Raw genomic sequence first — 20449 nt, forward strand, 5'->3', positions numbered from 1 at the left:
TCAATAAAGCAAACAGAATTGCCGATGACCTGTGAATAAAAGTTATACACTTTAGTATATGCGTTGCGCCACTTAACAGTAACTTATTCACGCTATTATCAAAGTCAGTATATTCATATCCACAGTAGATTCACTAAAATGTCGTACTGAATGGATATCGCCAAGTGAAACCTTCCCGTCTAATATTGGATGAACGTTTGCTTGCTGACTGAATGCTGCGTCTCTTAAAATCTTTTAACTGCTGCTCTGTCAAGACTACCTGCTGATTATTACGACGAAACATAAAATGTGTTGTCGCCGTGGCCCTCAGTCGTTACCTGAAATTATTAAGACTGATTCTTACCTTTAATTATTTATACTGGATCGCCATCTGACTGCTACAGCAAACTGTGGAATGAATATACTTACTTCTCTTTAACATAATTATAAGCTGCTGGTGGAGTTTCATAATACTTTGTGACTGGAATTCTTTAAGTTGAAGTTAATTTAGATTTGATAAAAGCTGAAGCTCAGTTTAGACTTTTCTTTTAAGATAACAATAAATTCCGTAAAGCATTTACGTGAATGATTTTGGGATAGAAAATTCTTAATGCATTTAATCTGGTAGAAGTTAACTATATTCTGAGAACGATCTTGACAAACAATTACAAGGGGTATAGTTCTTTACAAAAATTCTTAAAAACTAGCATTGCGCTACATATAGCGAGTGGCTGGTGAGCACACCGCTTCTTTCAAAGTGTTAATTCATACCTCGCTTACAGCGACCTCCTCTCATGTCTCGCTAGCTACGACTGCCTCGTCTCACATCTTAATCGCAACTGCTCGCTTCCAACGCTCAATGCTACAAAAGTGCGGTCTCGCCGCCAACAATGGTTTTTGGTGCAGACAATCCCTGCTACCATTACAGATGTATTACTGCGCGCTGTTTCCCGCTCTTTCTCAAAATGTATCTATGCGCGGTTTCCCGCTCTTTCTCAATAATACACAATGCAAATTAATTAACAAAACAATTTAAATAAGAAACAATTCAGATAATTACATGCTAAAACAGTTTAAATACGCCTATTACATAATTACGACCAATAGCTAAGTGTGATGCCTCCACACAAACTCGGACCACAGATTCCAGTACAAGCACATGCATTTGTCAATGCACCTGTGGGGGAAACGCTCCACTTGCAACTGATGTCGTTTGGAAGCTGTTAGCACTAGGCTTACCACCTAAGCCACATACCACTCCCAAACATCAGAAGCCAACTAAGCCATCCCCACAACCCAGACAGCCACCTCCTCCTGCCAGTACAGAAAAATGTCCTTCAAAAAGTAGTTCTAAGCCCAAGAAAGTGGTAGGTAAACCTTCGGATCAATGAGCTCTCTCACTTTCTGATGGTGACTATGCTCTTGGGGATATGGACTTCCAATTGGAGGAACCTGAGAGCACAGAACCAGCTAGCGTGCCCCCTGACCTCCCGAGTAAATCACCGCCTCTGAGGGAGAAAGAAAAGAACTGCCGTTGCTAACCAATGGCTTCTATAGGCACTTCTGTGTTGCAGTGGAATTTGAATGGATATCGCCCTCATTTGAAAGAATTGCAGCTGCTGGTCCAGGATAAACCTTTCTGCATCTGCTTAAAAGAGACGCATCTTAGTCACACACGCCTGCATTATGGGGCTACCACATGCACCGGAAGGACAATACTACTGGAGACAGGGCTAAAGGTGGAGTGGTTATTTTCCTTGATGACAGATACCACTCCTCTCCTGTCCCTCTTACTACGATCATGCAAGCAATTGCTGTGAAAGTTCTCACACCCTTTACTATCACAGTGTGTTCTTTGTACCTGCCCCCCAATGACACTTTGGATGCGGAGGCACTGGTAAACCTCTTCCGGGCACTCCCACACCCATTCCTCCTTGTGGGGGACTTCAATGCCCACAGTGTGCTGTGAGGCTTGGCAACTACTTATTCCAGGGGTCAGATGATCGAGCGACTCTTCCATTCTGAGAATATCTGCCTTCTGAACATGGCTCAGATGACTCACTTTTCCACAGCTACAGGATCTTTTTCAGCTATTGATCTTTTTTTTTGTTCCCCAGCTTTTGCAGACTCAGTTTATTGGGAAGTGACTCCAGATTTATGTTCTAGTGACCACTTCTCAGTGTGGATTTGTGTGCCACCTAGGACAGTGGCCAGCAGGAGACCAGAGACCACGCAGATGGCTGATACAAAGGGCAAATTGGTTACAGTACAGTTGACAGTCTATTTTTGAATGAAAGGATTGTGCACAGGAGGTGGTGGCCCTTATCGTTCATGAGATCCAAAGGGCTGCCACACAGTCCATCCTCAGGTCTAGTAACCACCTCAGATGATGGCCTGTACCTTGGAGGAATGTCTACTGTCGATTGGCAATCGGAGCCAGACACACAGCTCTGCGGAACTTCAAACAGTGCCCAACTGTAGACAGTCTTCATGCCTTCAGGTCTGCGAGAGCACATGCAAGGTGTGTGATCAAAGAACGGAAGAGGGCTTTCTAGAGGGAATTCACGACTTCCATTAATCGGTCCACTTTCACTGTGCACATTTGGAAATCAAGGGTAGTCCACGTCCCCTATAGGCCTTGTCAAATAATGGGGTCTTGGTGTACATTTCTTTACCATTACTAAGTCATCCAGATAAGCTCCTGCTGTTCAGGTATTCCATCGGGCTGCAGAGATGAAGAAGCTCAATTTCTTCTCACGTAATGATGAAGTACAACCTTCCATTCTCCGACTGGAGTCGGCTTTGTCTGCAGCCAGAGGTACTGCTCCAGGACCCGATGAGATCCGTTATACCATGCTTCATCATCTGTGCCCTGAAGCGAAAGGTCAGCTCTTCTCTTGTTTAAATCACATCTGGTTTGATGGACAGTACCCCACGACTTGGAAGGAGGCAATATTAATCCCATTCTGGATACCAGGCAAGGACCGTAGTGCCCCTAACAGTTATCAGAGTGTTGCCCTTACCAGTTGTATGGGTAAGATTCTTCAACGCATGGTCAACTGCCAGAGCTCGCCCTCAACCCAAATCATCATCATCACGGCTGTCCTCTTATACCTTTAAAACAGATTTGAGGTATTTTCCACTGCTGAAAGTACATCTGAGCCAGCAAGGGGTGTCTCGTTAAGACTGGGACCAATCTTCCTCAAAGGTCCGGACAATTGTAGAGTGGGATACCGTGCATTGGGAGCTCCAAAATAAAGTGAGGAGGGGGGGGGGGGGGTCACGTCTGAGATATGGAGATGGCTCTACTGGCAGTGATTGAATATGCATGATGACTGCTGCCTGGGCTCAGAGGCCTAATGGCAAGCTGCTTTGGTGAAGACAGCCTTGCTTCTGGGCGAAAGCAGAGCTAGCATATTGTAGCATCATTCCCAGAACCAGTCATGATCTTTTACTTTGGAGCAGAGTGGAAGGCTTAAAGCAGAGACTCCGATATTTTTGTGATTATCTTGGATGCAGATTCCTCGGCCTTCGCTTTTGGCTGGAGAATATAGGAGCTCCATAACAGGTTGTGACTGTTGCCTTCTTTTATTTCTTCATTTTTTGTCTTCGGGTGTTGATGTACCGCTTTGAGGTATGTGCTGAATAATGGGGTGTGGAAGTGCAACACTGACTATTTTAAATAATGTAGCCGACAGGTGCACAGTTTCGTTTCACCGTAGTTTACTTTCACTGTTCACAACCCCTCAATAATACACATTTATAGATGGCCAGTGCACCATTGTTTTAACTTTCCTTAAGCCTCATTAATAGTTTCTAGGCACACCTCCACATACTGCTACAATAGTTTACTGTTGAACTTCTACAAGCAGTAAAAACTTAACCACAAGGTTCACAGTTCTTGAAGAATTTTGAGAGGTATGTATGGAGCAACACTGTCTCTGTCATTGTTTTAACACACGGCCTAATTCCGTTACACTTATTTCACTGATGCATTGTTGTTGTTCTAACCAATACAAGTTCCTTGTCTGAAACTCTGCCGTGGACTGACTGTCCCGGACCAAAAATTGGGCCCTTATATATCCTCACAATAATAGGTGCTGAAATTACAGATTGTTTGAAGTTTAATTTATCAAAATTACAATTAAAACTTAACTCATTAAATAAAATGAATGTATCGAAAACCTGTTCTTTTCAACAGTTTCCTCTACTACAAGGTTTTGCGAAATTATTTGTTTAAATCATGAAATTAACATATATGGTTCCACAAACAATACTTTTGACAAAACTGTTAATTGCTTTGGAATTAATTACAAGCTGGGTTTGCTAACATATTCGTGAATAGAGTGAAATAAATACCTAAAGGATGCTAGTGTTTTGTCTTTCAAATGTATATAATTATTATAAATTTATATTTGTTTGTAAGTCAACAATAGAATTTAAGTTACAAAACAATTACTGATTTCACCCTGTAGCAACAAATACTAACTAAGCATAATCGAAATAAATTAGAAAATCAACTGCATACATAAACCTAAGCACAAAATTAGATCTGGTGTTATATTCTTTAAAACTGTGGGCCAACCTTTCTCTTTTATGTAAATGCAGATCATACTCACGTATGTTAATGGTAGTTAATCCAAAAAATAAAAAAATGAATTTTAAAGAGGCAGCTGGCAAAACAAGAGGGAAAGTAAAATTATTCCAGCTTGCTTCGTCACAAGCAGGATGTTGCTACTAAGGTAACAGAACGTGTGGTATGCACATTTGGATTTTTTTAGGACTGGAAATACCTCCACACACCCAATATTATACATTATAATTTCAGCCAGGGACACCTACTATTTCATTTAATTAAAGAGAGTAGCTTTCATCATGGCAGACTGGTGAAAGAAAATTATAATACATGATGGATGTTCAATAAGTAATGCAGCACATTTTTTTCTGAAAGCAGGTTTTTTTTAATACAGTTTTCCAATACACCATATAATTCTCCATTCTTTTGGCTATAGAATCCTATTCTTCAACATAATCTCTAGTCAATGCAATGGCGCTATGCTACGTTACTGGCAGGACCTGTGTAGCCACGTGGTACCACTCTACTGGTCGATGTTGGAGCCAACGCCTTGTTGCATCAATAACCACCTTGGTGTGCACCTTTAATTGGACTAAACAGATTGAAGTGGGAAGGTGCGAGGTATGGGCTGCAGGGTGGATGGGGATGAACAATCCAATGAAGATTTATGAGCTGCTCTTGGCTGCATTGCATTGTAATGGAGGAGGAGACATGCATTTGCATTTTTGTGGCAACGAACATGCTGAAGCATTTCTTCAATTTCCTGAGGGTAGCACAATACAATCATTGCACCATGAAGGAGGACATTATACAGAATAACCCCTTCGGAGTCCCAGAAGCCTGTCACAATGACTTAACATCTGAGGCCACGGAGAGGTGGTGTGGCACCACGTCATGGATTGCTGTTTTGTTTGAAGTTTGAGATGGTGAACCCATGTGTAATGGCCTGTGATGATATTTGACAAAATCTTGTCAGATCAGCCTTGTAATGCACAAGAAATTCTGTTAGCTGTCCTTCATTGACTTTACGGTCTTCTGTTAGATGGCAAGGAATGCAGTGCACACACTCCTTTCAGTACCCCACTGGTGGAAAAGTGTGTCACCACCACCAGCAGACACATCCAGCTGTGCAGTGAGTTTGATTGTGAACCGTCGATCACCTTGAATGAAATTGTCTGTATCTTCCAACATTGCAGGAGTCACAGATGTGTGCAGCCGGCTAGCACTCCGAGATCGGACAGGTTCACTATGCTTCTGTTCACTGTCAGATCTCCACCGACATTTGGCAAGCACCAATGAATATCTGCGATTCTCCAGTTTTCTGCAACAAGAAATTCTGCTTGGAATGCACCTCTGTTACGGATGCAATTTTTTTGAAGGTTAACGTATAGTAGTGCCACCTACCAGAACTTAATGGAACTGTAGGGGCCGAAATGGGAATATTCCATGATGTTCTACAGCAAATTCCACGTTCTTTCAACCAAAGTTGGCTGACAAAATAAATATGTTGCATTACTTAACAATTGCCCCTCCTAGTATAAGTTAACTGTTGGAACATCTATACAAACTTCCCAGCAGTTGTCTCTCTTATAAACGCTAACAGTGCGCACATAGTACTAGAGACAGAAAGCTGGCAGAAGCCAGATGTTACTAGCAGTGAAATTCTAAACTCCAACTGGAATGTATATTGCAAAGGAATGTTGAAAAGTGGTTTTGGAGGTATATCCATAGCTGGAAAAGTATGATAATATTTGGGGAGTTTATTACACTCCAAAAAAATGCAAAATAATTAGAGTGAAGGTAAGTATTATAGGAAGGTCAAACATGTTCATCCGATGCTTTTAAGATCCTGTACCTCAGTGACGATAGTGATGGAACATTTGAAGAGAAACTAGGAAAAGGTTTCATGTAAATTTCATGTCATGTTGTATTATTAGGTGCTGATTTCAGTTTCTCAGTTGTAGTCTGGGAGACATCGGTGATTACAGCTGCTCGTAGGGACTGAGAATCATGTAAAATTATCCTGAATGCTTTGGCCAAAAATTACCTTGCGCAGCTAATCAGAGAACTGACTCATGAAGACAATCTACTTGGTCTCCTGATCAACAACAGGCCTGAACTTTTCAGCTCAGTTAGCATTAAGAAGGGGATCAGCCTCACTGAATGTGCCTGTAAATAGAAATATAAAGAAAGGTAGGAAGGTATTCCTGGAGACAAAGAGTGAAAAAAGAAGAAGAAGAAGAAGAAGAATTTCGTCACTTGGAATGGTAATTGAAAATATCGTCTCCAGGGCCCAAAAATCTTGAACATCTATGGATAAAGGTAAAGAGTATTTCACAAATGCACTAGAGAGATAGGTATGTGCTGAGCAAAGTTGGGAGGGCTGAGAAAGACACACCATGATTTGACAGATGCGTTAGAAAGCTACTATGAGCCTCGCTGTAAATTTAAACAGAGCAAAAGCATCACAGACCAATGGAAACTGAACAAAACTAAAATTAGCATAAGAAAAGGCATGCATGAACCACTCAACAGATTTGGAAGTAAAATTCTACCCACTGACTTAACAGAAAATCCTATGAAATAGTAATCCCCTCTGTCCTAAGACTCTGGGACTATAATGCCATCGATATGGAGGATGACAGAGAGAATGCCAAAATACTAAATGACTTTTTGCAGAAAATGTTTTACTGAGGGTGTTAATACTGTTCCTCCTCCTATAAATCGTCATGCATCACACAAGTGCCAGAATGACAGGTATCGAACTCGGTGACCATAAGATTGAAAAACAGTTGAAAATGTTTGACTGGGGAAAGGCCAGTGGACCTGAAGTAATACTAGTAAAATTCTACATAGGGAATGTGATATAGCAGGCTCCTCATCTAGCAAAAGTGTACCTCCTTAGATCACTGGAGAAGTGCAGTGCAGAGTATTCCAGAGTATTCCTGTCGTCCCCCCCCCCCCCCCACCCCCCACCCCCCTCCCAACAATAAGGTTGTCGAACATATGGAAAAAAAAAAAAAACTATAGACCTGTGTCTCTGACATCTGTGTGCTGTAGTAATTTTGAATATGTTGTATGCTTTTGTATTATGACATTTCTGGAGACAAAAAAAATTTCCTCTGTAGGAATTGACATGAATCCTGAAAATGATTGTGTGAAACCCAGCTCACTCTGATCATCCACAAGACCTAGAAAGCAGTATACATCTCTGTCCAGGATGATACCATGTTCCTTGACCTCTCAATAGTGAGAAATCTTAAACGGCAAAAGTAGCTTTGGGTATACCTCAAGGGAGTTTTGTAGGTTCCACAATATATGTGAATGACCTACTGGATAACATCAGAAGTTCCATGCAGCTTTTTGCAGATGATGCTTTTGTATACATAGTAGTTGCAATGCTAGAAAATGATACTGAAATGCTGGAAGACCTGTGGAGGAGCAGTGCCTGTAGCAGGGATTGGCAGGTGACCCTCAACATAAGCAAATTAAACAAATGCAATGTAATAAAAGTGGAGATAACATGATCATCAGAGAACCACTGGAAGTAGTCACATCCATAAATTATCTCAGAGCATACTTATCAAGCCATATAAAGTGGAACAACCACATAAAACAAATTGCAGATAAAGCAGATGCCAGATTTGTGTTTCTTTGAAAGGATTCTCAGGATGTATAGTTAATGTCCAGAGAAAGTAGCTTACAAGACCCTTGTTAGACCAATAGTTGAATATTGCTAGTCTGTCTGGGATCCATACCAGACAGTGTAGATTGAGAAAATAGAAGAGACCCAGTGAAGAGCAGCATATTTCCTTAAAGATTAATTTAATGCCTGTAAAAGCATCATGGAGGTGCACAGCCAATTCACACAGCAGACACTGCATGAGAGGTATTCTGCATCACGATGTGATTTAAAGAGTCAATGATTGTATTTGTTCGGTACACTAAATATCCTCTAGCATACACCATAAGGTGGATTATGGAGTATTAATGTAGCTGAAGTTCACAATCTTTTAACCCTAGTAAAAGACAATAAAACATCTTGTATCACTCATTCTGTGTGAGCAGGCAATGAAGGTAATGTGAGACGCAACAATTGTGATGAGTACAGGAATGCTCATTCTCCAGCTTGACAGCTGTGTTTTACTTGATTTGCTCATCAACATACTTTTGATCACAGCTATTGTAAAGGCAGTTTGCATTTCTAACTTTCCTCTTCTCCCTCCATTAATCAGCTGCTCTGTGTGCTATTTTATTGCTTTCAACATTGTCTTGGAACTACTTTGTCCTTTGTAACAGTTGAAAACTGCCACTTTTGTTGTTGGAAGCTTGAGGTCTGGTACTGCAGGTTTTTTTAGGTGCTTGCCAGTCTTGTGTTCCTCTGTGCTCTAGATAAATATAAAGACTTTATGAAAATACTTTCCATGTATTTCACACCTGTTTTAAAGTAAATTCTGTAATATGTTTTTCTCCTGTTAAGACATATAACACACTTATTTTTCAAATGTTTTACAGGCAGCGCCATGTAGCAGCTGCTCAGAAGAGGGAACTTGGAGACTTCAACAGTGTCCAGGAAATCATGTCTGAAGAGTTTGAGGACAACAACATTTCTGCAGTTCCTAGCTGACGAGAGGTTATTCCCTCCAGACAAAACATATTTCTGCCTTAAACAGCATCTGCAGAACTGTCACAAAAAGCCATTGAGTGACTTGTTAGCTGTACAACATCAATGGGTGGTACTGTAAATAGTGGCATTCTGAAAAGACAGACAAGTGAAATGTTATCTTGCCAAGTACTGACACACAATATCATGACAAAATTCTCTTATGTGAATAAAATTATTTTGTCTAAAGGCTTGTGAATTATTTATTTATTATTATTATTATTATTATTATTGAGCTTTTCCTCATTACAGAGGCTTATCTCCTACATAATAATTTACTTGGAAATTACAATACAAACAATAAACGTTCTTAAACTATATTTTCAAAATATTCCTCCAGGTGAATTATATGACTTCAGATCAATACAGTATGTTTGTAAAATAAAAAAAACCCTCTAAAATACAAATGTCTAATCCAGTCATAGGATTGTTAGTGACATCTGGTAGCAATAGAATTATCCATGTTACTTTTACTTTGAAACCCATCACCTATGTTGCTGGGCTCGCATTCAGGAGGACGACGGTTCAATCCCACGTCTGGCCATCCTGATTTAGGTTTTCCGTGATTTCCCTAAATCGCTCCAGGCAAAGGCCGGAATGGTTCCTTTGAAAGGGCATGGTCGACTTCCTTCCCCATCCTTCCCTAATCCGATGAGACCGATGACCTCTCTGTCTGGTCTCCTTCTGCAAAACAACCCAACCTGACCTATGTTGCCTAGTGGTTGCCTCACCTTCTTTACAGCTTGAATAAAATAACTGTGATTTACAGATTTCAGGGGCAGAGGGAAGTGTTGCTGCTAGTGTGCCACCAGCCACACTTTACAAGTCTCTGCATATACTTAAAGTGTGAGCAGCACAGTGAGAAAGTTGTGCTTGAGGAAAACACAATAATTGGCTGGCATCTGGCTCCTATCATTTGACTCTGGCTCCTATTATTTGACTCGCTGAAACATCACTCTCTGCATATACTTAAAGAACAAGCAGTGTAATGATACATCCTATTCCTTGAATGAGAGGTATCACATCCTTAAATACGTATAAGAGGAAAGATGTTCACTACAGAGTAGTGGTTAGCACCCCACTGTGGGAGGTGTTTTAAAAACTGTAGGTGCTGATACCAGAGCTAATGAACCAGTGACTGTACAGAACTAAGTGGCAGTCAGCGACCCTACCTGTTGAGTAGGTAGGTGTTGTGACTCGCCGATCTTTCAAAGTGCCGCCGTGCAGTTACGCGCGTCCTCTACATGCGGCGCTGTCTGCCAGCCAAGCAGCAACAGTGCCACCTAAGCGGCCAGCCAGCGGCCGCTAGACTGGGACTCAGTTCTGATTTGACTGTTAAAGTGTACACATGTCTTATTTTGTTTACTTGATCTGCGACTTACATGTATTGTGTCGTCCTTGAAATATATTTGTTAAATTTGAAGTTATAACAATTGGCGATGAGGATGGGATTTTTCTTTTTCATCATTGACCCACAGGTTTCCATGGCTACTTTAGAGCAACTATTGCAAGGTCTCATAGAACAGCAAACGCTTCTCACAAATGCAATTCGTGATTTCATCGCGGCATACAATGCGGGGAGTCTCTTGTCGTTGTCTCTCCCTCCTTTTCCTCCTTATGACGAGACGGCGAAAGACTGGTCTGACTACGAATCACGTCTTCGACAGCACTTCTTGGCATTTCGTGTTGCGGGCGACCAAACATGTAAGTCTCTGTTCCTTTCATGGATTTCACCTCAAATGTATCGTTTGTTGTCACAATTGGCTCCTTTGAAAGATCCTGCGTCTTTGTCCTTTGCTGAAATGTGCCTACTTCTGTCCGTATATTTTCAAAAGCATACGCATGTGGTAGTCTCTCGTGTTGCCTTTTATCATTGTCAAAAACAACTGAATCAATACTATCGCACTTGGGCTGCTGAACTTCACGGCCTCAGTTGAAAGTGTCAATGTGTTACTGACGTTCACAAAGAATCTTATGCCGATTCCATGGTACGGGATGCTATTATCAGGTCGGTGCCCGACAAAGAAGTTAGGCAACATGCCCTTTAGTCAGCAAATCCGGCTCTAGATGAAGTCCTATCCATCGCTCAGTCCTTTGAAATTTCTCGTGCCGCTGGAGTGCAAATAGAGGCATGGGGTGACGTTGGGGATGTACAACCTCTGTGCGCTGTTGATGAAGCGTGCGGCGTGTCTCTGCCGGCCGACGTGGCCACAGTACGCTCCCAAGTGCAGCCTTGGCCTAACCGTAAACAAACCTCTAAGAAACTGCAGCAAACCGCACAGCAGCTTCCTTCACGTCCATGGTGTTTTACGAAACATTCACAAGAGGATTGTCCCCAACGTTGGGCCGTGTGTCACAAATGCAAAAAGAAGGGTCATGTGTCATCCGTCTGCAAATCCGACTGCATACCTGATGTTCATGAACATGACGCTGATTCTGCTTCTGTGTTGTCTGTCAATTGTACTTCTTACCTTTCAGGGAAGTTATTCCTCACTGTCCAAATACTTGGTCAGGATGTTCGCATGCAGGTGGATACTGGTTCTGCTGCCACTATCATCAATTCTCAGACGTATCTTCAGTTGGGTTCTCCAATCCTGTCACCTGTCACTAGGCAATTACGGACTTACAATAAACAGAAGATTTCTCTCTTGGGACAATTTGATGCTGAGGTATCTTACAAATCTGTTGTTCGCACTGTTGCCATATTTGTGGTTGAGTAACGCGGAGAATCTTTTTGGTTTCGATGCCTTTCGCGTTTTTGGGTTCTCCATAGATGACTCTGTCAATTTCGTCTTTGATGCTATTCCTTAAGCTCAATTGGATTCCTTGTAGACAACATTTTCGTCCCTTTTTTCTCCAGGGTTAGGCCATGCAAATGACTTTGAAGCTCATATCACGCTCAAACCCACTGCTCGGCCTAAGTTTTTTCGGGCTCAGCCCTTTCCTGTGGCCCTTCGTGATCAGGTCAAATGGAAGATGGATCGTTTCACTGCTTCAGGGGCCTTGCTTCCTGTCACTTCCAGTGAGTGGTCCTCTCCTGTCGTTGTTGTTGCTAAGCCCAATGGTGGTATTCGTTTCTGTGGCGATTTCAAAGCCACTGTAAATGCTCAATGCCTCATCGACACTTAACCTATGTCTCGACCTGAAGAATTGTTCACTAAACTTGCTGGAGGCCAGTATTTTTCTAAACTTGACCTGTCAGAAGCTTATCATCGACTTCCTTTAGACACTGCTTCCTAGCAGTTTCTGGTCCTTAACACGCCTTTCGTTTTATATCAATACCAACGATTGCCATTCGGGGTTGCCAGCGCTCCTGCTATCTTTCAGCGATTCTTGTAACAATTATTGCTCACTGTCCGGGGGTGTATAAATTACATGGACGACATTGTTGTCACTGGCTTCACCACTGAAGAACATCTTCAGAATCTCCGCACACTTTTTCATGTCTTACAGACTGCCAGTCTTAAGTGTAATCTTCAGAAATCAAAATTTTTTCAGGCATGTATCGCGTACTTGGGGTTTAAACTCTCTCGGGATGGTATTCCTCCGCTTCAGCAAACTGTCACTGCGATCGATGCCCTTCCTCGCCCCACATCTGTTAAGGAACTGCAGGCCTTCTTGGGGATAATAGCTAGTATCACAGGTTTTTACCGTCTGCTGCTTCGGTGGTTCAGCCGTTGTATCGCCTGTTCCATAAAAACATGCCTTTTCACTGGTCCGCGTCATGCAATGCGACTTTCCTGAAATTGAAGACTATGCTGGAACAGGCCCCGTGCGTGGCTACTTATTGACCTGGCCAACATCTTGTTCTTGCTACAGACACCTCTCAGTATGGGGCTGGTGCAGTCCTTGCGCACCGGTTTTCTGAGGGTTGTGAACGACCCGTTGCTTATGCCTCCAAAACGCTCATGGATGCCCAACGAAAGTATTCTCAAATTGAAAAAGAAGCTTTGGCCATTAATTATGCTCTTCATAAGTTTGGTGCTTTTCTCTATGGATCCATATTTCATCTTGTTACGGATCGCAAACCACTTGTTTCCTTTTTTCATCCATCAATGTCACTTCCCGACAAGGCCGCACACTGCCTCCAGCGTTGTGCTCTTTACTTGTCTCATTTCAATTATGAGATTCATTTCTGGCCGATGGCTCAACATGCGAATGCTGATGCACTGTCTCGCCTTCCCATGGGTCCTGATCTGGCATTCAATAGGGACAAACTTTTGTGTTTCCACCCGGATGTTGCCGAGCAGCGGGTTGTGGACGGGTTCCCCATCACTGGGAACTGGCTGGTGGCTGCTATGGGTTCTGACCCTACCCTCTCCTAGATTTTACGCTGTATTCAGATGGGTTTTCCAGATCGTCTGTCCGCTAAGACTCCTGATCCGTTGCGGAACCACTACAGTTTGCGTTCCCGCCTCACGGCTAGGGATGGTGTTATCCTACTTTCCACCGAAAATGCTTTGCCGCGTGTTGTGGTACCAATGTCTTTGCGTGCTTTGGTCTTGTGCCTTCTTCATCAAGGGCAGTGGGGTGTCTCTCGCACAAAATCTCTGGTGCGCCGTCATGTGTACTGGCCCGGCACCTACTCTGAAATCGCACACATGGTCGCTGCCTGCGGCCCTTGTGTGTTACAGGCCGCCACCCCGAAGTCATCTTTGTCATCGTGGCCTTCACCTGAGAAGCCCTGGGAGCGTATTCATGCTGACTTTGCGGGATCTTTTTACGTACTTATTGGCTTCTCGTTATTGACGCATACTCTAACTTTCCTTTCATTGTCCGTTGCACGTCGCCTATCACCGCAGCAACCACCAATGCTCTAGCTCGTATTTTCTCTTTTGAAGGCCGTCCCTCTACTCTTGTTACTGATAATGGTCCGAAATTTGCCTCTTCCGGTTTTGCGGATTTTTGTGCCTGTCATGGTGTCATGCACGTCATGTCCCCTCCGTTCCATCCAGTCAAACGGTGAGGCTGAACGTCTGGTCCGCATATTTAAGGCTCAGATGAGGAAACTCCTGATTTCTTCTGCTGCTGATGTTGCGCTTCTCCAATTTCTGGCTCTTACCATTTCACCCCCATGGGCGACCACAGCCTGGCTGAGCTCTTACATGGCCGACAGCCCCGCACGCTACTTCATCTTCTGCGGCCTTCCACCTCATGGCCGCGGGTGCCTTCACTTCGCCAGTTCACCACCAGCGACCTTGTATGGGTATGGGAATATGGCAGGAAGCCAAAATGGAGTCTTGGCCGCATCTTACGGCACTGTGGCCGACACCAGTATGAAATCCAGACGGACACGGGTGTTGCAGAGCGCCATTTGGACCAGCTTCGCCTCATGTGCCAGCAACACCTGTTCTGGATGCTGCTACACCACCTTCGGCTCTGCCTGACACTCGGGATCCTGGAATTTCTCATTACTCACAATGCAGTCCTCTCACCATCATCTCGGTGCTAGCACAAGAACTGATGCCAACAGGAGACATGCCCATGCAGGAACCAGGTGACCTGCATCTGTCGGAACAACTCTACTCGTCTCTTTCTCCTACGGATGCGGACACATTGTCCATGTCTCCTGTTATAACAACTGGACTTGCCGCAACGGCAGATTGGTGTGCAGGGCCCCAGCAGTTGCCATCCCCATGTCTCCTGCTTTTTGACCCGTTTTCATTGGGGACACTTCCGTCCGTACGGGAAGCCTCCTCCTCGAGATTGTATGGTCAGTCAAACAACACCTATGGATGTTAGCAATCTACAGGCCACCTCCATCAAGACATGTGCAAAAACTTCAAAGGGGGGATAAGTGTTGTGATTCGCCGATCTTTCAAAGTGCCACTGTGCAGTTACGCACGTCCTCTACATGCGGCGCTGTCTGCCAGCCATGCAGCAGCAGCGCCACTTAAGTGGCCAGCCAACCAGCGGCCGCTAGACTCGGACTCAGTTCTGATTTGATTGTTAAAGTGCACACACATCTTTCTTTGTTTACTTGATCTGTGACTTACATGTATTGTGTCGTCCTTGAAATATATTTGTTATACTTGAAGTTATAACAGTAGGAGTTCCACAGAGTGAGCTGTCTGGTGTAAAGAGCTCCATGAAATCTAAGAAAGCAAAATGTCAAAAATAATAAATGTATCATAATTATTAATTATGAAGTTACATATCAGATCTGTTAGATACGTAGCACAGAGAGGCAGTATATGGACAGCTGTCCTCATTTATCATGTCTTGAGTTGTACTTTTGAAAATAATATGAGAAGGTAAACTGCATCTCACTTCTTATTTATGTGGTGGAGTGAACAAGAACAATTTTCAAGAGCTTTATCTGCAGCCTGTATGGAGGTGAAGTCTGAGCCAAGTCGGAAGAAAAAGGCACATGGATTCAGGGCACAGACTAACTGGACTCGGATGAATAATACTTGATGGTGACCGAATATTCAGTAAGCAACATTCACTGTATATAAAATTAACGTTTAGGTGGCAACATACACTCCTGGAAATGGAAAAAAGAACACATTGACACCAGTGTGTCAGATCCACCATACTTGCTCCGGACACTGCGAGAGGGCTGTACAAGCAATGATCACACTCACGGCACAGCGGACACACCAGGAACCGCGGTGTTGGCCGTAGAATGGCGCCAGCTGCGCAGCATTTGTGCACTGCCGCCGTCAGTGTCAGCCAGTTTGCCGTGGCATACGGAGCTCCATCGCAGTCTTTAACACTGGTAGCATGCCGCGACAGCGTGGACGTGAACCGTATGTGCAGTTGACGGACTTTGAGCGAGGGCATATAGTGGGCATGCGGGAGGCCGGGTGGACGTACCGCCGAATTGCTCAACACGTGGGGCGTGAGGTCTCCACAGTACATCGATGTTGTCGCCAGTGGTCGGCGGAAGGTGCACGTGCCCGTCGACCTGGGACCGGACCGCAGCGACGCACGGATGCACGCCAAGACAATTGGATCCTACGCAGTGCCGTAGGGGACCGCACCGCCAATTCCCAGCAAATTAGGGACACTGTTGCTCCTGGGGTATCGGCGAGGACCATTCGCAACCGTCTCCATGAAGCTAGGCTACGGTCCCGCACACCGTTAGGCCGTCTTCCGCTCACGCCTCAACATCGTGCAGCCCGCCTCCAGTGGTGTCGCAACAGGCGTGAATGGAGGGACGAATGGAGACGTGTCGTCTTCAGCGATGAGAGTCGCTTCTGCCTTGGTGCCAATGATGGTCGTGTGCGTGTTTGGCGCCGTGCAGGTGAGCGCCACAATCAGGACTGCATACGACCGAGGCACACAGGGCCAACACCCGGCATCATGGTGTGGGCAGCGATCTCCTACACTGGCCGTACACCTCTGGTGATCGTCGAGGGGACACTGAATAGTGCACGGTACATGCAAACCGTCATCGAACCCATCGTTCTACCATTCCTAGACCGGCAAGGGAACTTGCTGTTCCAACAGGACAATGCACGTCCGCAGGTATCCCGTGCCACCCAACGTGCTCTAGAAGGTGTAAGTCAACTACCCTGGCCAGCAAGATCTCCGGATCTGTCCCCCATTGAGCATGTTTGGGACTGGATGAAGCGTCGTCTCATGCGGTCTGCACGTCCAGCACGAACGCTGGTCCAACTGAGGCGCCAGGGGGAAATGGCAAGTCAAGCCGTTCCACAGGACTACATCCAGCATCTCTACGATCGTCTCCATGGGAGAATAGCAGCCTGCATTGCTGCGAAAGGTGGATATACACTGTACTAGTGCCGACATTGTGCATGCTCTGTTGCCTGTGTCTATGTGCCTGTGGTTCTGTCAGTGTGATCATCTGATGTATCTGACCCCAGGAATGTGTCAATAAAGTTTCCCCTTCCTGGGACAATGAACTCACGGTGTTCTTATTTCAATTTCCAGGAGTGTATTTAAATGTTTGGTGCATGAGATGAAGTATAACAAACCACTAAGTATCCGAAGCTAACCTGAAACACCTGAGCAGCACAGTGAGCAATTGGTGCTTGAGAAAAAAAAATATGATTGGCTGGCATCTGGCCCTAACCATTTGACCCACTGAAATATCTCTCATGGAATTATCTTAATTGAAGTATACAGAACCTTATATGAGTATAATGCATGTAATTCACCTTGACTGTAGCCACTTTCTAATTAGTTGCACTTTGAGGGCAAATTATGGCTTGATCATTGACCTAGCATGTATTTTAATTTAGCATGTGTTCCTGCTTTATCTGGCTCCAGTCCATGTGCTGAAATGATGGAAATGGCAGTTTGTTAACAGAACTAAAATACGTTAAAGACAATGGCAATTCTGTGCAGGTCTGAAGAACTGTTAAATGGTATTAGTGACATCAACACAAAACAGTAATGTAGAGCACCAGACTACTGAGTGGCTAAATGAGAAAGCCTTTCTGTAAGAAAAGAAACAACATGTATGGCACCACAAAGCTGTACCAGTCAGAGATAGTGCACTGGTAAACGCTATGACAGTTTCGGTCAGAGATGATAGGAGGACAGAGTGAAAAGTAAAAGTGGATTGAAAGGAAGAGAGATGAGAAGTGTAATAAGTAGTGTAATGAAGAACAAGAGGAAATAAGAAAAGGAATTTTTTGGCTGGACAGGGTGGGGGTAAAAAGAGAGCACACACAGGCATTACTGCTCTGTTGAGTCAGGCTGTAGAGCAAGCTCAGCAACTGTGCGCTGGGTGTCCCCAAGGTGAACAGTACTGTTTTTATTTGTCAATTGACCGCCACTAAAATGGGTGACCATATAAATGGACCCACAACAATGTGCCGATAACGCTAACATCCATCTGCTGCAGTATGATTGAATATGCATGTATCATTTTGAAGACTGCAGACTTAGACTAAAATTCTTCTCTCTTGGAATCAACACAGATCCCACCAATAACATTCCTGTGGAATTCTGTGTGCTGCATTCACTCACAAGATCGATAAGGTAGTAGGTAGCGGCATCTGACTTGATGCTGTGTTCCTTGAGTGCAACACACTGGAGCTTATGGAATATTGGTCTATATTTGTGACTTTGTGACGGGATCATAAGATTTATTAGCAGGTAGAATGTAGCCTGTCGTTCTAAATTGAGAGTTGTCATGAGATGTGAAAGTAGCATGGGGCATATGCCGAGTGAGTATTATATGGATGTTACTATTCGTGATCTACGCAGATGATGTGGTGGGTACTATTGGGAGTCCTGCAAGACTGCGGATGATATGGCTGTTACTATTCACGATCTATGCAGATAATGTGGTGGGTAATGTTGGAAACTCTGCAAGACTGTGGGAGATGTTGCTAAGCTAATGTGGTATCATAGTTTTAAAATAGATGGATTGAAGGATGTTTCTCTTTCCAAAATTCAATTACTAGTTTTGGTGTAGATACAATAGTTAGAACTTAGGATTTATCTGTTGTGAATGTGAAACTGATTGCTATCGTATGTGGAATTTCATGGCTTCATATCTAAATAAGAAAATACATCATGTTGGGTAAGGAAGAAACTAGATACGCTATTTCTTTATGGAGAATGCAGAAGAAACAGAGGAGAACAATTGAGTTGTATCCATATAGGTATCTTGACAGATGGTGTCCAACAAGAATGACAGTTCAGCAAATGTTTAAAAAATTGTTGTTAGAAAAGCACTGGAGCACTACACAGATGGTGAGGAACAAACCTGCGATGACTGGAATAACGAAACTGACGATCTGGCTGCTATTGCTCATAATCAACATGTTAGCTCCAGAGAAACTCCGATTTCCTTTAGAACAAGTCAGCCTACTGTTCTCTTCATTTTGTATGCACATGTCCATTTCTGTCATGCCACTTCACCAGCAGATTAACCACCAGGATTTCAGATAATGCATGGAATTCTGTCACTTGTTTGGTACGTGGTTTATGGAGACTATAATTAGTCCTTATGTCATAAAATAAATGTTAATATGTAAAAGATACACACAATCTCTCACAAAAGTTCTTCCATTTCTTCAGAGGAAGCTATACTTGAAAGAAATGTGTAGTACGAGTCCAGCTCACTACTTGGTTGTGGCTTTAAAGTGCTCAGCCAGCTCTTTCCAAGCCACCTGATAGAACATGAAGATATCAGGTGGCCTGTATGTCAGCCTAATTGAAGCTGGGACAGAATGTGTGTGTCCCATTTACCTGCCTCTAGTGATATCCTGTGAAAGTGTGAGAACATTTTTCAAAATGTTGGCAAATCGTGTAACAGGCCAGCATGGGTACCATCCTGGCATACACACAGTCAGACATGTGGAAACTGCTTCACAACTACATTCATGCCAGCTAGCTAACTGGCCCTCATTGTTAGACCGCCAGACGGCAATCGATTGGTGGCCAGCACTTCTCCATGAATCCTGAAAGTGATGTGCTAATGCCCATGGCTAACCTCGTGCGTGTAGATTAACTAAACTGATAGCTAAACATTTGGGGTGAGGAGGGGGCAGGGGAGGAGGAGGAGGAGGAGGAGGAGGAGGAGGAGGAGGAGGAGAGTGGGGTTGGCACCATCATGGGAAGGTTAAGAGGACAAAGGAGTTTAAATACCTGAGGTACTGGATCCAACCAGATAAGGAGGCCAACAAAGGAACAGCCAGAAAACTAGACCTGACCTACAAGCGTAACAGAAAAAGTACAATAAATGGGCGTTTGCCTATGAGGCCAAAATCAGACACTAATAACTTGATAGTAAACCAGAAGGATTGTATGCTTTGGAGTGCCTCATTTTAAATAAGAAGGAAAGGAAGATTGTGGGGAAAATACTGAGATCACAGAATACTACTGATGGGACTTAGAAGAAGAGGAAAAAGAAAGAACTCTTCACAGACACTGAAAAGCTAACAAACACAATGGCGGAGTGGAGGTTTAAGTTCTACTGGCACCTACTAAGGATGGATGAATGCAGACTGCATTGTGGGGTTGAAGGTCACATCTGAATGGCTAGATGAGGTGAAGAGTTATACAGTGGAAGTTGAAATTATGCCAGACAAAAGAAAGCAGATGGTACTCTGTGGAGATATTTATATTTATTTTTTCTGAAACAGTCGGGTAAAAGAACCGATCCGGAAATGTAACTTAACATTTGTAACATGAGTTCTGTTGTTAATTTTTCCACCAAACCTACACAATAAAGCATTACACTAATTGGCAGCAATTTGAATGTGAGCATTTAATCAATGATATAAATATTTATTCAATAGTTAATG

At 43.6% G+C, this 20449-nt stretch overlaps 1 protein-coding gene across 2 annotated transcripts in view; it reads left to right on the top strand.

The window, feature by feature from the left end:
* Positions 1-9408, top strand: part of LOC126283990 (zinc finger protein 271-like) — a 139521-nt gene extending 130113 nt beyond the window's left edge. For both annotated transcript variants that reach the window (XM_049982526.1, XM_049982527.1), the window contains one exon: positions 9071-9408. In XM_049982526.1, coding sequence (XP_049838483.1) covers positions 9071-9182 — 112 coding nt within the window. In that variant the 3' untranslated portion in view covers positions 9183-9408. The remainder of the gene's footprint in view (positions 1-9070) is intronic.
* The last annotated feature ends 11041 nt before the right edge of the window (positions 9409-20449 follow it).

This window comes from Schistocerca gregaria, chromosome 8 (assembly GCF_023897955.1).
Source record: "Schistocerca gregaria isolate iqSchGreg1 chromosome 8, iqSchGreg1.2, whole genome shotgun sequence".
Classification (NCBI taxonomy): domain Eukaryota; kingdom Metazoa; phylum Arthropoda; class Insecta; order Orthoptera; family Acrididae; genus Schistocerca; species Schistocerca gregaria.